Below are 14828 nucleotides of genomic sequence, written 5' to 3' on the forward strand. Positions count from 1 at the left end.
GAAGCTAATCCAGTTATCTAATCTACAACTAGAATTAGATTTTCACTATGCATCAAGAACCCTTACAAGGGAATATAATCCTAAGAGAACCTTACTCTTAGCTCAAACTAGAAAACCCTATTCTAACACGTAAGCAATTCATGCATAACCAAAAAGACTGTGTAAAAACCATACAAAGGAAAAATCGAGTAAGAGAGATACAACCTGACTAATCTTTCCACAAAAACCTTGTTGGATTGAGAAGATGAATTTCTTCAACTCAAAAGCTGTTAACAGTTTGGCAAGTGTACCAATGTCTCCAAGTAATAAAAGCTCGAAAGTCTGAGTGTCGAATCCCACAGGGATTTTGTGTTGTACTTATTTAAATGCTTTTTTTTCAATAAGAAATAATAATTTGAAGGTTGTAGTACAGAATAAGAATTTATATTCGTAAATAAACAACAAAAGAAAAAGCAGAGTAATTAAAGATAAAATTCAAATGGATGTGAATGTTAGGACCTAGCATGCCTTTATCGCCTAGGATGTATGAATTCATGATTTTCTTTATCAATTAAATTGATTCTACTCTACCCACATCTATCCATTTACTTGCCCCTGATATCTCACGATGACAAGCCTATTTTACTTACCTATCTCCCAAATGTCTTTGAAAAGATTCAATAAATAAAATGCATGATGATTTAATTCTAGATGTTTGTTTTGACGCATGGGCATAATGCAATCATTCTATGTCTAGCAATGATTTTATTAAGATATCCTTTCTTCTTGTTCTATTAAAGGTTACCCTCTCTCGAGCATCTAACCCCTAAAACCAATACATGCATATTCTCCTTAAACCTTAATTAAAGGTTACCCTCTCTCGAGCATCTAACCCCTAAAAGAATAATAAGATGAAGTATGCAAGATAAAAACAGAAAAGATAATAGAATAGAAAGAAACCTGGAAGGGAATCCTTTTGCATTGATAAATTTGAAGTACACCATACATCGTTTGGCTTTTTAGGCCTGCCAAACCCTAACTAAGGGATTAGCCACTCATGGCCATGAGGGCTTTACAATGAGAGGGATAGAAGAAAGAATTGGGAAAAATGATAAAAAGAGAGGACAGGAGCTAAGGCTTTAGGTAGTAGTGAGAGTGCTCTGAGACTCGGTGTGTCTTTTTCCCTTGGTCTGACTCTCTATTTATAGCTGCTGGAATGGATTAACGCTTTCGTACGCTCGCTTAGTGCACCCTATCTCGCTTAGCGTGTGCGCTTAGCGAGCTCCTCTCACTTAGCGCGTGTTGTCTGGCGTCGCACGCTTAGCGTGTCCTACGTGCTTAGCGCGTCATTTGGGCTGGGCCTTGATTTGTTCTTTGTGTTTGCCCATTTTTTTGCTTTTTGCCCTTCTGATTTTAATACCTGCAGCCAGAAATCACGAAACATCAATTCTTTCATATTTTAAGCGCAAATAACTATTAAATAATTATTTTTAAAGACAATTTGCTTTATTTTATACTCTCATAATACAATTGTTTAGCAGTTATCAAAATCCCCCAAATTAAAACTTTGCTTGTCCCCAAGGAAAAACAAAATAAAAGAAGGCTCTGAATGCTTCAACACTTTCAATGGTTGCAATTCCTCAGATTCCTTCAACTGGTCCTTTCTGCATTTTGTCAAGATCTCGCAATGGAAGCACAAAAAAATTAAGATGAATTTGGTTAGTGTCGGACGTCCATCATGTTGGCTTGCCTCGCATTCCTCACAAGGTTAGTGTTTCTCTTTGCTTACAAGTGTCTGGGGTGAGTGTTTGAAATTTCTACGATCTGCAATTAAGATTCCCAAATTTTCCACTTCATCTTAGTTAAATTTATTCTTACTTACATTTGGCGGATTGTTCACTTTCGGCAAGTGCATCGGATCGCACAAGTAGTATAAAACGGTAAGAACCGAGTATCGAACTCTCAGGGAACTTGTGTTACTTGGTAAGCTATTTCAATGAATAGGTGTCTGGTGTGAAAATCTAAGTGTGAATATGAACAGGTATGTAAACTATCTATGCAAAAAGGAAAATCACGCGAGAGAAACGATGTGTAAAAACAAGTAGAAAACACTTTGGTCTTCCTAATAGGTGCCTGATGCTAAAAGGATATTTTCTATCTAACAATGCTCATGTGTTCCTATGGTGTCTCTTGAAATGCTAAACCCCAATTCCTCATGATAGTTTAGCCTAATCCTGATCAAGCATCGTCCTCAGATTTCTCTTGTTGGACTAAACTCAACCAAGACCACATTAAGACAAACATACTACAACTAAATTATCGCACCCCAATTCCTCGTGATAGTATGACAACTTAGCCCTGTCCTATCAAGGTCATCAGAATCAGACCAGTTTCCACTGTTGAATGACCCTAACAAAGCATGCATCTACGTGATCAAGGTAAAGGCATACTAGAATGAAAAGTTGATAGCACAGAGAACACACAAAACATCATTAAATAGATAGAAAGATATTTACATCAAGTACCTACAAGGAAGATCCAACAGAGGATTTTAGCTTTCCATAACCAGGAAGCCTCCTTTACAAAAAAGAGCAGAACAAGATGAAAGATTGCAAAAATACAAGTGGTGAGGATGTCTCCTTCACCTCTAGGATCTCACAACCACTCATAAACTCATCTCAAGCTCTCAGAACGGCTTCCGCTTCAAGCTCTAGTCTCTGCAGATCTTCACACAGCAAAATCTCTCAAAACTCTCTGGAACTTGGACCTTTCTCTCTCTAGAATCACTAGACATGCAAAGCTTAGCTCTCAACCCAAACTCTCTTCACAAAATCTGATTTCAGGCTTAAATAGGTGGCCTTGTTCATGCTAGTGCGCTTAGCGAACGCTCGCCAAGCCAGCAGATTGGCTTAGCGAGAAGGTGAAAAACAACACTTTTAAGAGTCGCCTAATTAACCTGAAATTGAGAGAAAATGATTATTAAACACACAAAATGGAAGTACTAAGTATTTATTACCTATACTTAACAGAAAGTACTTATAACACTACAAAATAACCATAAACTGGGGAAGTTTGATACAATTTACACAAGTTTTATACACAAAAGTTAGTCGTATTCACCGACTAACACGGATCACTAAGGAATTTTATTGGCTTGTAATGGGGCCTGGCTAAACAAGAAATCATGGTTTTTCTGGGATTTCAAAACTTTAGGGTTATAAGAGAGCACTCTTCCTAGAAAAACTTTCAATTATTTTGCCTAGGCTTATTTATTTTTCAGTCTTTATTCTTTTAACATCACTTTTCTTCTTGGCACTTATGACACCTCTCTTTTCCTGCCCTTATTTCAAAACTTTTTTTCAATTTTTTTTTAAGAAAAAGGAATACTTTGGGCTTACAAACTTTTAAGGGTGCCTAATTATGTGCTGCTCTACTTTTCTGAGGCAAATTATCTAGCAATCCCCCAAATTAAGGACTTATCATGACTTAGAACCCTTATGCTCTCTTAAAACCCTAAAACAAGGTCAAGAATATCAAAATTAGGCTCAGCGGTTTATTCAAACAAATCATCATTAATTCAAGCTCAACAGGGGTGCAAGGGGTAAATTTCATTACAGGTTGGCTTTTTGGATGAGTAGCTAAGATTAAAAGAAACATGGCCTTCATCATATCCACCTTATGTAAATAATCTAATAGTCTAAGAATGATGCAAAACTAGGAACTTAAAAATAGACGTTCTCTCACAATTTAAGTTCACACATCTCACTGGGATAAGATAAAGTTATCGGCTTACCAGATCATGATTTCTTTCCACCAAGCTAACCTTTTTCTCTCTTTATGATTCATGTTCAATGCTTGAGTGACTTTTGCTTCCAGGAACCAGCATTTTCACAGTTTTTCATGCAGCATCTCAAGTGTTGAATCCTTCCAGAAAAAGCTTAAAAAGTAACTTCAAAGATTATCATGCAATTATTTACTGAAAACAAAACACATACTAAATTACCATTATTTGCAGACCATTTTTAGTTTAAGACAAACTAAAAGACATAAACAATAAAAGACATCAAAATCATTCAAACTTAAAAACATCAGAAAAACTAAGATCTTGTATCTCCTCCGCCCAAGTCTACCCATGGACCCCAATCAATAGTTACGGTAGTTGTGAAGTCTACAATGTCATCGTCGACTCTAGCCTCCTCTCTTGCTCTAGACGGCTCTCCCCCCTATCAGTAGAAGGCTGGACTCCTGGCCAGGCGACCTGCTGAATAAAGGCCTCTAGAGTTGTGAGCAGCGGGTCCATCTACAGAGGAAGGGATAGTTGATGCAAGTCTAGCATAATAATCTGCTATCCTTGGTATAAGGACTAAAGCATCTGGATGTGCATGTCAAGTGGTGCTGAGGTAGACGCCGGTGGACGAGGATCAAGCTGAGAAGGAAGAGAGGCCTCTGGTGCTGGTGTTACAGCTCTAGAGCGAGTGCGTCGGGCCCCGGGGAATGTGATGGACAGGTCTGCGAGGTTCCAACAATTCTTCTTTATGTATGCCAGGTTGATCACAGGGGTCAGTGACTCAAAAATTAGGGTGTTAGAGACGACCCCTTGCATGTCACAAAGCGTTGTGATCAATGATGGGAACCCTAACCTGGATGTGCTTGACTGAGCAATCTGGCTGATCTGCAAGGAAATGAAGCTGCCCAGGTCCATATCCATCTTCATTATTAAGCCATAAATTAGACGCGCCCTGACAACATTTAAACCAGAGGTGTGTGAGGTAGGAGCAAGGTTAAAATATGAAAGGACACTCCATGGTTGTGCTAGCATCATCAAGTCCTTCTACAACAGCTTCTAGGGGGCACCATCTGCGTTCAAAACAAATCCTTCCCCTTCTGTGCAAAGAGTTGCTGCTATGGCCTGATGGTCCGGATGTGTGTGGAGGTGCTGAGAATAAACTGGATAGTCTGTTCCATCATCCAGGATGACAGAGGTGTCGAGGAAGTCGTTAATCGTCTTTGCATCAAATCTAACGATCTGTCCTCGCACCCTACAGATTTTGGGGCTCTTGTCCTCTGGATCATACAAGTTGGAGTAGAACTCTTTCACCAGGGCTACGTCAATCCTCTTCTCTGGGAGCTGGGTAAGAACCCGGTGCCACTGCCTTCGTTGGAGCTCCCCTAAAAACTCATCAAGCATCCCAGGAGCTAGCTCCACGTTCCTCTCCGGTAAGATGTTCCGGAGCTGAACGTTGTCCTGGTACCTATGCCAAGCTATCTCTAAAGTGACCTTAGAAGAATCCCAGGCGGATTCCCCCCTGGGTGTAGGCACGGCTCGGTGTTTCCGGGAGGCCATCTGAAAAATAAAGCAAAGAACAGACTGTAGTTATAGAAATAGGGGGTGCAAATAGTAGTATCCAAATAACAGAATGAGAAGAGTAAAATAGGGGGTGCAAAAAGAAAATTAGAAACAAACAAAGTACAAAAGGGAAAAAGGAAGGTGCAGAAAGTAAATCAAAAGGCTGATGGGCCTTAAGCAAGGCGCGCTTAGTGCCTGGTAGAGCACGCTTAGCGTGTGCTTCGTGTTCAAGGGCGAGCCTAGCGCCATGGTGCAGGCTTAGCGCGCCCATAAGTCTTCAGGTGGATACTGGAGCACGCGTAGCACGTGCAGGCGCGCTTAGCGCACTAGTCTCGATCATGCCCCTGTTTTTCCAGAACATCTTTTCCCGCAAAGCCATGCAAGAGGCTCAACGTGATAATACCTACGTAAAAATCAAGCTTAAAGATCCAGAACTATCAATTACCTTATTGCAAATAGGAGAAGATGGTAGAGATTGAGTGAGATAGGGGCAGAGAAGAGCAGATAAATGTAGAGAGAATTTTGAAGGTTCAGTAGAAAAGTGCGCAAAATGAGAGTAAAGAAATTTAAAAGAAAGAAAGGGAGGCAGACGAGGGGTTGGGCAGTTTCGAAAACTGCCTAGCAATTATGAGTCATGCGCTTATCGCATTGGCAGCCGCTAAGTGCTGGGGGGCATGACGCCCCTTGCGATTCCCCTCTGAAAATTCAAATTTTAAATTTAAACTGACCTGGGCGCTCAGTGAGGACGCTCGCTAAGCGCATGTGACATCCTGCACGCTTAGCGCCAAGTAGCGTGCTTAGCACGAGTCTTCGTGAGCCCAATCTGATTTTGCTTCTTGCACCCCTGTTTCTACTGTATACACTTGTTGGGCTTTTTTTTTTTTGAAAAAGTCCAGAAAGATGGATTTTGTACATATGTGCTGGGTTGCCTCCCAACTAGCGCTTAGTTTATCGTCTTTAACTAGACGTTGTGTTTTCTTCACGGGTCATTTAAATAGACAATGCTTGTGAGCCTCTCTAATTGTCTGCCATTGTAGATCTTCAAGTGTTGTCCATTGAGTATCCATTTTTTTCAAGATTGCTTCTTGTAGGATCCTCCAACTCAATTGCTCCATGGGGTCTCACTTCTTTAATGACAAACGGTCCTAACAACTTCGATTTCAACTTACCTAGGAACAATCTAAGCCTAGAGTTAAAGAGTCCTGTTGGCCTGGCTGGAAGTTCTGTTTATGCAATTTCTTGTCATGATACGCCTTCATTTTCTGCTTGTAAATTCTAGAGGACTCATAGGCATTCAGTCTCATTTCCTTTAATTCCAGCAACTATAATTTTCTCCTTTCTCCATATGCGGCTTCATCGAAGTTGAGCAATTTGAGAGCCTGGTAAGCTTTATGCTCCAACTCCACTGGTAAGTGACATGTTTTCCTATATACTACCTAAAATAGGGACAATCCGATGGGGGTCTTGAATGCAGTCTTGTAGGCCCACAGAGCGTCATCTAGCTTCAAAGCCCAATCCTTTCTTAATGATGGAACAGTCTTCTCAAGGATTCGCTTAAGCTCTCTGTTGGAAATTTCTACTTGGCCATTCATCTGTGGATGATAAGGTGTAGCCACCTTATGTCTAACATTATAATGCTCTAGGACTTTCTTCAATTGATTGTTGCATAAGTGTTTTCCCCCATCACTGATTAGGGCTTGTGGGACTCCAAAACGGGAGAAAATATTTTTCTTTAAGAACTTTATCACTACCCTGGCATCATCTTTTGGAGTGGTTATGGCTTCCACCCACTTGGACATGTAGTCTACGGCCACCAAGATATAGATATTCCTGTATGAAGAAGGAAGGGGTCCCATGAAATCAATGCCCCAACAGTCACTAGCAATGCACATTAATTCAAATTCTTTTCTCCAATCTGGTGTCGTCATGAGCTTGGTCTTCAGGATCTGGAATGCTGATGAACAATCATCATCAAAATTAAAGATCACATCCTTATTCAGCAAATTACTTAATGGCCTTGCTATCTTTTAGAAGTCCTCGATGAACCTCTTGTAAAAACCTGCATGCCCTAGAAAGCTTCTAATTCCTTTTACATTTGATGGTGGCGGCAACTTTTCAATAACTTCTATTTTTGCCCAGTCTACTTCAATCCCTCGAGCTGAAATCTTGTGGCCTAGAACTATGCCTTATTGAACTATGAAGTGGCACTTTTCCCAATTCAGCACCAAGTTAGTTTCTACACATCTTTTTAATACCATCTCCAAGTTCTTCAAGCAGCTTTCAAATGAGGGCCCAAACACTGAAAAGTCGTCCATAAATACCTCAATACTTTTCTCCACCATGTCTAAAAAAATGGCCAGCATGCACCTTTGGAATGTGGCTGGTGCATTACATAACCCAAATGGCATCCGTCTATAGGCAAAGAAACCAAAAGGGCATGTGAATGTTGTCTTCTCCTGGTCTTTAGGGTCCACAGCAATCTGGTTATAACCTGAGTATCCATCCAAAAAGCAGTAGTATGCTTGACCTGCAAGCCTTTCCAACATCTGATCCATGAAGGGCAAAGGAAAATGGTCCTTTCTTGTGGCTTCATTTAGCTTGTGGTAGTCAATGCACATTCGCCATCCAGTGACAGTCCATGTTGGTATCAAATCATTCTTCTCATTCCAGATGACTTCATTCCCCCTTTCTTCGGCACCACCTATACTGGGCTTACCCAAGCGCTCTCAGAGATGGGGTAGATAAGCCCAGCCTTTAGATCCAAGTCTTCTTGCTCTTTAGTTCCTTGAAGCTGGTTCCTCCTTCAATAGTGTTGTCTTCTTGATCCAAGTCTTCCAAGCAAGCCCTTAGATCTTCTTCTTCTTTGCTGGTTAAACAGTCTACAGCATTTACCAAAGCTTTCTCCAGCGACGTCTGTGTAGTTGCAAGAGCACAAAAATTCTTTGTCTACTTCCTCCACCTTGAAGCATTTCTTGCTCTCCTCTAGTACTTGATTGCTTTGAATAGGTTAAAGGTCACCTTCTGATTGTCCACGCTCATCTCCAAATTTCCATTTCCCATATCTACCACACAGTTGGCAGTCAACATGAAGGGTCTACCTAGGATTAGAGGAATCTTCGTGTCTTCTTCGATGTCCATAATGACAAAGTCCACCGGAAAGGTGAAATGGTGGACTTTGACCAAGACATCCTCTACAACCCTGTATGGTCTTGTGATGGAGCGGTCTGCTAACTGAAGTGTCATCCTTGTGGGGTCCATCTTCAAGTTACCAATTCTTTTGCACATTGATAGGGGCATCAGATTGATACTGGCCCCTAAGTCAATGAGGTTCTTTCCTACTGACTCCTTCCCTATGGTGCAAGGGATAGTCACACTTCCTGGGTCCTTGAACTTCTATGGTAGCTTCCTTTGGATTACTGCACTGCAGTTGCCTCCCACCATAATGCTCTCATTATCAATATACTTCCCCTTCTTGGTGAGGACGTCTTTCATAAACATTGTGTAGAGCAGCATTTGCTGTAAGGCTTCCCCAAATGGCATTATTATTTCCAGCCCCTTGAATATTTCCAAGAAATGCTTGGAGTAGTGCTCCTTATTCTTCTTTGACAATACTAAAGGATATGGGGGCTCCTTTAGAGGGGCTGGTGGCTCTTCTCTCTTAGCCTCTCAGGCTAACTGGCTTTTGATCTTAGGAGTTAAGACTGTCTCTTCTTCTCCCTTCTTCTTCTCTCTTCTCTTCTTCTCTCTCTCCTTCTCCGTCTATCCTTCGTTCCCCAGACTGGTCTTCCTTTGCTTCTTCCTCCTCTTGTACTTTCTTCTGGCTTCTGGTCAGCATGACCTTGCACTCTTCCTTGGGGTTCTTCTCCATGTTGGCTCCAAAGCTATTGGAGGGTCTTTCAGCCACCTGTTTGGCCAATTGTCCCACCTTCATTTCCAAGTTCATGATGGAGGTTTCTGTGCTTCGGTAATTAGACATTGAAATCTGCATTAATTGATTTAGCATCTCCTCAAGCTTGTTGGTTTTCTCGTGAATATCTACCCCTTGGTTGAGATTCTAGGCAAACTAACTTTTGTGCTCCTTGTCGTATTGATTCTCTGGGTGATTCCTCCAACTTGAGCCTTGTGTAAAGTTCCTTCCTTGGTTGAATCCTGGTGGGCCCTGATTAAATCCTGTTGATCCTTGATTGAATCCATACGGACCTCATTGGTTGTAACCTTGGAATTCGTGGCGATTTGGTATGCCCATGTAGTTTACTTCCCTGGAAGGGTCTTCTTGGATTGTACATTGTCTATGCTCGTGTGTTCCTCCACATGTATGACATCCCCCTACTTGCATAACAAAAGAGTAAGAAGGACTTACCGCTTGTAGTTGTTGTGGTAGCTTGCTGAGGGTCTCGGTCAGGGCTTCTATTTGTCTAGATAGCAACTTATTTTGCGCCAAGGTTGCATCTTGCATTGTGAAGATGTTAACTTCATCGCCTCCTCCGATGTCTTCAACTTGATCTTACCTCCAGGGGATGCGGCTAGTAGCTGCTTCGATTGAGGTCTTAGGCCATCTATGAAGATGTTGAGTTGCACCGGCTCACTGTATCCATGTGTAGGCATTTTCCTTAGCAACCCACGGAAGCGATCGAGTGCCTCACTGAGGGATTCATCTAGAAATTGATGGAAGGAAGAGATTTCCATCTTCCCTTCAGCGGTCTTTGATTCTAAGAAGTATTTATTTAAGAATTTTTCTACCACTTCTTTCCACGTTCACAAGTTGTTTCCTTTGAAGGAATGTAGCCATCTTTTAGCTTCCTCTGCTAGTGATAAAGAGAAGAGATTGAGGCGTATTGCATTCTCAGGAACTCCGGCTATTTTAACCATGTTACAGATCTCTATATAGGAAGCAAGTGCGCATAGGGGTCCTTGTTTGGAAGACCATAGAAGAGGTTCCCTTTAATGAGTTGGATGAGAGAGTAAGGGTAAGAGATGTTGGCCACTTGAACTTCCGGCCTTGCGATGCTTGTGAAATATTATGGAGTAGCTATACTAGAGTAATCCTCTAGTGTGACTCGTCGTGCATGTTCCTCCTCCATTTGAATATGGATTTATGGAGAAGCAGGAGGTGAGGTGTGACTGCTTTCGTGTGCTTCTTGTTCCCTTCTTCTTCTTGCGGTGTTGTTGCGCCTGCAAGTGGCTTCAATTTCCAAGTTGATAGGGACTATTTCTCCAACTGCAGTTCTACCTCGCATGCACAAAAACAAGCACTACCCGTGCAAATTATGGAATAAAGAAAGAAAGAAAGGAAGAAAAAGTGCGAATAAAAAATAAAAGAATAAGAGAATTACTTAAAAAATTGAAAAATGAACGGTAAATAAGTACGGAAATAAAATCCCCAGCAACGGCGCCAAAAACTTGTTAACAGTTTGGCAAGTGTACCAATTTGTCCAAGTAATAAAAGCCCGGAAGTCCGAGTGTCGAATTCCACAGGGATTTTGTGTTGTACTTATTTAAATACTTTCTTTTCAATAAGAAATAATAATTTGAGGGTTGGAGTACAGAATAAGAATTTATATTCGTAAATAAACAATAAAAGATAAAGCAGAGTAATTAAATATAAAATTCAAAATGGATGTGAATGTTAGGACTTAGCATGCCTTTATCGCCTAGTATGTATGAATTTGTGATTTTCTTTATCAATTCAATTGATTCTATTATACCCACATCTATCCATTTACTTTCCCCTGATGTCTCACGATGACAAGCCTATTTTACTTACCTATCTCCCAAATGTCTTTGAAAAGATTCAATAAATAAAATGCATGAGGATTTAATTCTAGATGTTTGCTTTGACGCATGGGCATAATGCAATCATTCTATGTCTAGCAATGATTTTATTAAGATATCCTTTCTTCTTGTTCTATTAAAGGTTACCCTCTCTCGAGCATCTAACCCCTAAAAGAATAATAAGATGAAGTATGCAAGATAAGAACAGAAAAGATAATATAATAGAAAGAAACCTGGAAGGGAATCCTTTTGCATTGATAAATTTGAAGTACACCATACATCGTTTGGCTTTTTAGGCCTATCAGGCCCTAACTAGGGGATTAGCCACTCATGGCCATGAGGGCTTTACAATGAGAGGGATGGAAGAAAGAATTGGGGAAAATGATAAAAAGAGAGGAGAAGAGCTCAAGTTTTAGGTAGTAGTGAGAGTGCTCTGAGACTCGATGTGTCTTTTTCTCTTGTGATGTGTCATTATTTTCTCCTATTTCTTAACCCTTTTTTTTCACCATTTTAATTATTAATTAGCTTTAATTGTCAAATTAATTATGCAATTTTATCATTTGGGCCTACTGGACTAATTTTGTGTTTTTAATTTAATTTTAAGAGAATTATAAGCAACTGGGCTTGGACTTGAAGAGAGCAGACAATTTTATTTTATCAAATCTTATCTTATCCAGATTTTATCTCATCTAGATATTATTTCATCCAATCTTATCTTATCTTATCTAGATTTTATTTCATCTAGATTTTATTTTATCAAATCTTATCTTATCTTATCCAGATTTTATTTTATTTATGGGTTTGGACTTAAAACAGATTTGTAAGCATTGGGGTTGAGAACCTATATAACAGCACCAAGGTTTTAGTTTTGGGGGTTTTTTTGGAGAGAGGGGAATAATTTTAGGGTCTTAGAATTCCAGTTTTTACTATCAATGCGCACTGTTCATGTAGAATAAAATTCATTTTCTGTAGTTTCGTTTCTGCTTCAATCTACAATTTCTTTTTCTACTGATTAATGGAAGGCTAAGTCTCCAACGTTGTTTTCTCTTGAGGATCAAGCACAACTCTCTTTGAGGTTTTGTTATTAATATTGAATTTTGATCAGTTTTTCCTCTTCACCAATTACTCTATATTTGTTGCTATTAATCCATGCATGCTTAGTGCTTGATTAACTATCTCTGCGCTTAATTTACGTTCATGCTTAATGATCAGTTTCGTTCATGATTAATTGTTGTATGTGTTGCTTAATCACATAATGACAGCCTTATATTAATTTTCACTTAGTAATTTAATTTAGGGTTGGATTAAGTGGTTGAATTGATTAAGGATAAATTCTCGTAACCGAGGATAAGAGACTTGCTTGTGAATCAAAGGGAAACAACATGTTTTAATTCTGTTATTTTCTAATTCAAATTTGTTTGCTATTTAATTTACAAAAAACAAACAACCCCCCCCCCAATTCGTTTCTGTTTTATTACTATCTGTTATGAACGTTTGGTTGACCATTGCTCATAGGGAGACGACCTAGGATCACTTCCTAGATACTACATTTTTAATGTTTATTTGATTCGGGTACGGCCTCGATCAAATTTGGCGTCGCTGCCGGGGAGCAGTGGGCCAAAGGTTCATAATAGTGTTTAGTTATCTTATTTTGTGTAGCATTTTGTTTTGCATTTCAGTTGCATCCCCTGTTTAGCGACTATTTTTAGCGGCTGATTCAGCGACTGTTTCAGCAACTGTTTTGCTGTAAACAGTGATTAACGACTGGGAATTAGCGACTGATTTTGCAATTTAATTAGAGATTTTTATTTTGATAGTTAGAGTTGTTATTTTTGGCTGATTTTTTGTGTGGTAGCTTCTTTTGATCCATATTTTGTGTGAAAAATACCAGGAGCACTTGGTGTGGCAGTATTTGAGAGAGACAAAAATTTTGGGAACTTGTTTTTAGCAAAACTTAAAATGGCCATAACTTTTGCTCCGGGTATCAGAATGACTATTATTATATATACATTTGGAGTAGAAAAAAATTTCCGATACTGTGACAATCAGTTGGCTAAAGCCGATTGGGGTCTCCCAAACTCCAAAAATCAGTCGTTTACTAAGTTTTTTTTATTTTTCAAGTATTATTGTCCTATTTTTCTAAACTTTGCTTAGGTAGTTTTCATAGTTAGACTTTGAATTTCTGTTTGAAATTTTTTGTGCTATCGTTTCATGATTTTAGGATGTTCCTCACAAAATTTCAGTTCATTTTGATATTTTTTTAGTATAGCTGTAGTTTTACCCCCTTGTTAGGTGCATGTTGAGAAACACATTATTTGTTGCATATAGTGCATGACTAGGGGCAATCCAGGTGATTTACAACCCTTTGATCCTAAAATAGATAGAACCTTTCATAGATTAGTTAGGCATAGTGTGCATCCTGGTCATTCTGTGCATTTTGAGCATTCTGTTAAGGGTGATTCTGAATATTCTAATTTTGAGCATTCCACTACTAATTTTCCTACTTAGAACATGGCTCAACCTCCACCTCGTGAGAGGACTCTTAGGGAGATGGTTGCACCTAATTTAACTTATGAAAGCTTGTGCATTCAATATCCTGATGAGGGTGTTCCATATGTTCTCAAGACTGGACTAATACATTTGCTGCCCAAGTTTCATGGTCTTGCAGGTGAAGATCCTCATAAGCATCTTAAGGAGTTCCATATTGTTTGTTCCACCATGAAGCCCCCCGATGTCCAAGAAGATCATATCTTTCTAAAGACTTTTCCTCATTCTCCAGAGGGAGTGGCCAAAGATTGGCTATACTACCTTGCTCCCAGGTCCATTTTCAGCTGGGATGACCTTAAGAGGGTGTTCTTGGAGAAATTCTTCCCTGCATCTAGGACCACTGCCATCAGAAAAGACATTTCAGGCATCAGGCAACTTAGTGGAGAAAGCTTGTATGAGTACTGGGAAAGATTCAAGAAATTGTGTGCAAGCTGTCCTCACCACCATATTTCTGAGCAACTCCTTCTTCAATATTTCTATGAGGGACTTAGCAACATGGAGAGGAGTATGATTGATGCTGCCAGTGGTGGAGCTCTTGGTGATATGACCCCTACTGAGGCTAGGAATTTGATTGAGAAGATGGCTTCCAACTCCCAACAATTCAGTGCAAGAAATGATGCTATTGTTCTTAGAGGAGTCCATGAGGTGGCCACGGATTCATCTTCATCTACTGAAAATAACTTGAAGGAAAGCATGATGCCTTGGTCAACCTAGTAACTCAACTTGCCATGAATCAGAAATCTACACCTGTTGCAAGAGTTTGTGGTCTATGTTACTCTGTAGGTCACCATACAGACCTTTGTCCTTCTTTGCAGCAATCTGGAGTCAATAAGTAACCTGAAGCTAATGCTGCAAAAATTTATAATAGACCTCCAATACAGCAGCAGCAACAGCAACAGTCACAACAAAGACAACAAGCAACTGAGGCTCCTCCTCAACCTTCCTTAGAAGAGTTAGTGAGGCAAATGACCATCCAGATTATGCAATTTCAGCAAGAGACAAGAGCCTCTATTCAGAGTCTGACAAATCAGATGGGGCAGATGGCTACTGAGTTGAACCAAGCTCAGTCCCAAAATTCTGACAAATTGCCTTCACAAACTGTGCAGAATCCGAAAAATGTGAGTACCATCACCTTGAGGTCTGGAAACCAAATTTAAGTGCCTCAACCAGTAGCAGCACCTGC

The 14828-nt window shown here is 39.9% G+C and overlaps 2 protein-coding genes and 1 non-coding gene across 3 annotated transcripts; all 3 read right to left on the reverse strand.

The window, feature by feature from the left end:
- Nucleotides 1-6762: 6762 nt before the first annotated feature.
- On the reverse strand, nt 6763-7944 carry LOC106799524 (uncharacterized). Its single transcript, XM_014778389.1, has 2 exons — nt 7582-7944; nt 6763-7272 (listed from the first exon to the last, which is right to left on the reverse strand). The coding sequence occupies exons 1-2, from the start codon at nt 7942-7944 to the stop codon at nt 6763-6765; spliced, it is 873 nt and encodes a 290-aa protein (XP_014633875.1).
- A 136-nt stretch (nt 7945-8080) lies between these two features.
- On the reverse strand, nt 8081-8866 carry LOC102661729 (uncharacterized). The gene is made up of 3 exons (XM_006573993.1): nt 8758-8866; nt 8345-8676; nt 8081-8239 (listed from the first exon to the last, which is right to left on the reverse strand). Exons 1-3 carry the CDS (start codon nt 8864-8866, stop codon nt 8081-8083), a joined length of 600 nt encoding a protein of 199 aa, XP_006574056.1.
- Nucleotides 8867-13987: 5121 nt separating this feature from the next.
- On the reverse strand, nt 13988-14095 carry LOC112997882 (small nucleolar RNA R71). Its single transcript, XR_003262940.1, has one exon. It is a non-coding gene; the product is annotated as a small nucleolar RNA R71 (small nucleolar RNA).
- Between the last annotated feature and the right edge of the window lie 733 nt (nt 14096-14828).

This window comes from Glycine max, chromosome 1 (assembly GCF_000004515.6).
Source record: "Glycine max cultivar Williams 82 chromosome 1, Glycine_max_v4.0, whole genome shotgun sequence".
NCBI classification, from domain to species: domain Eukaryota; kingdom Viridiplantae; phylum Streptophyta; class Magnoliopsida; order Fabales; family Fabaceae; genus Glycine; species Glycine max.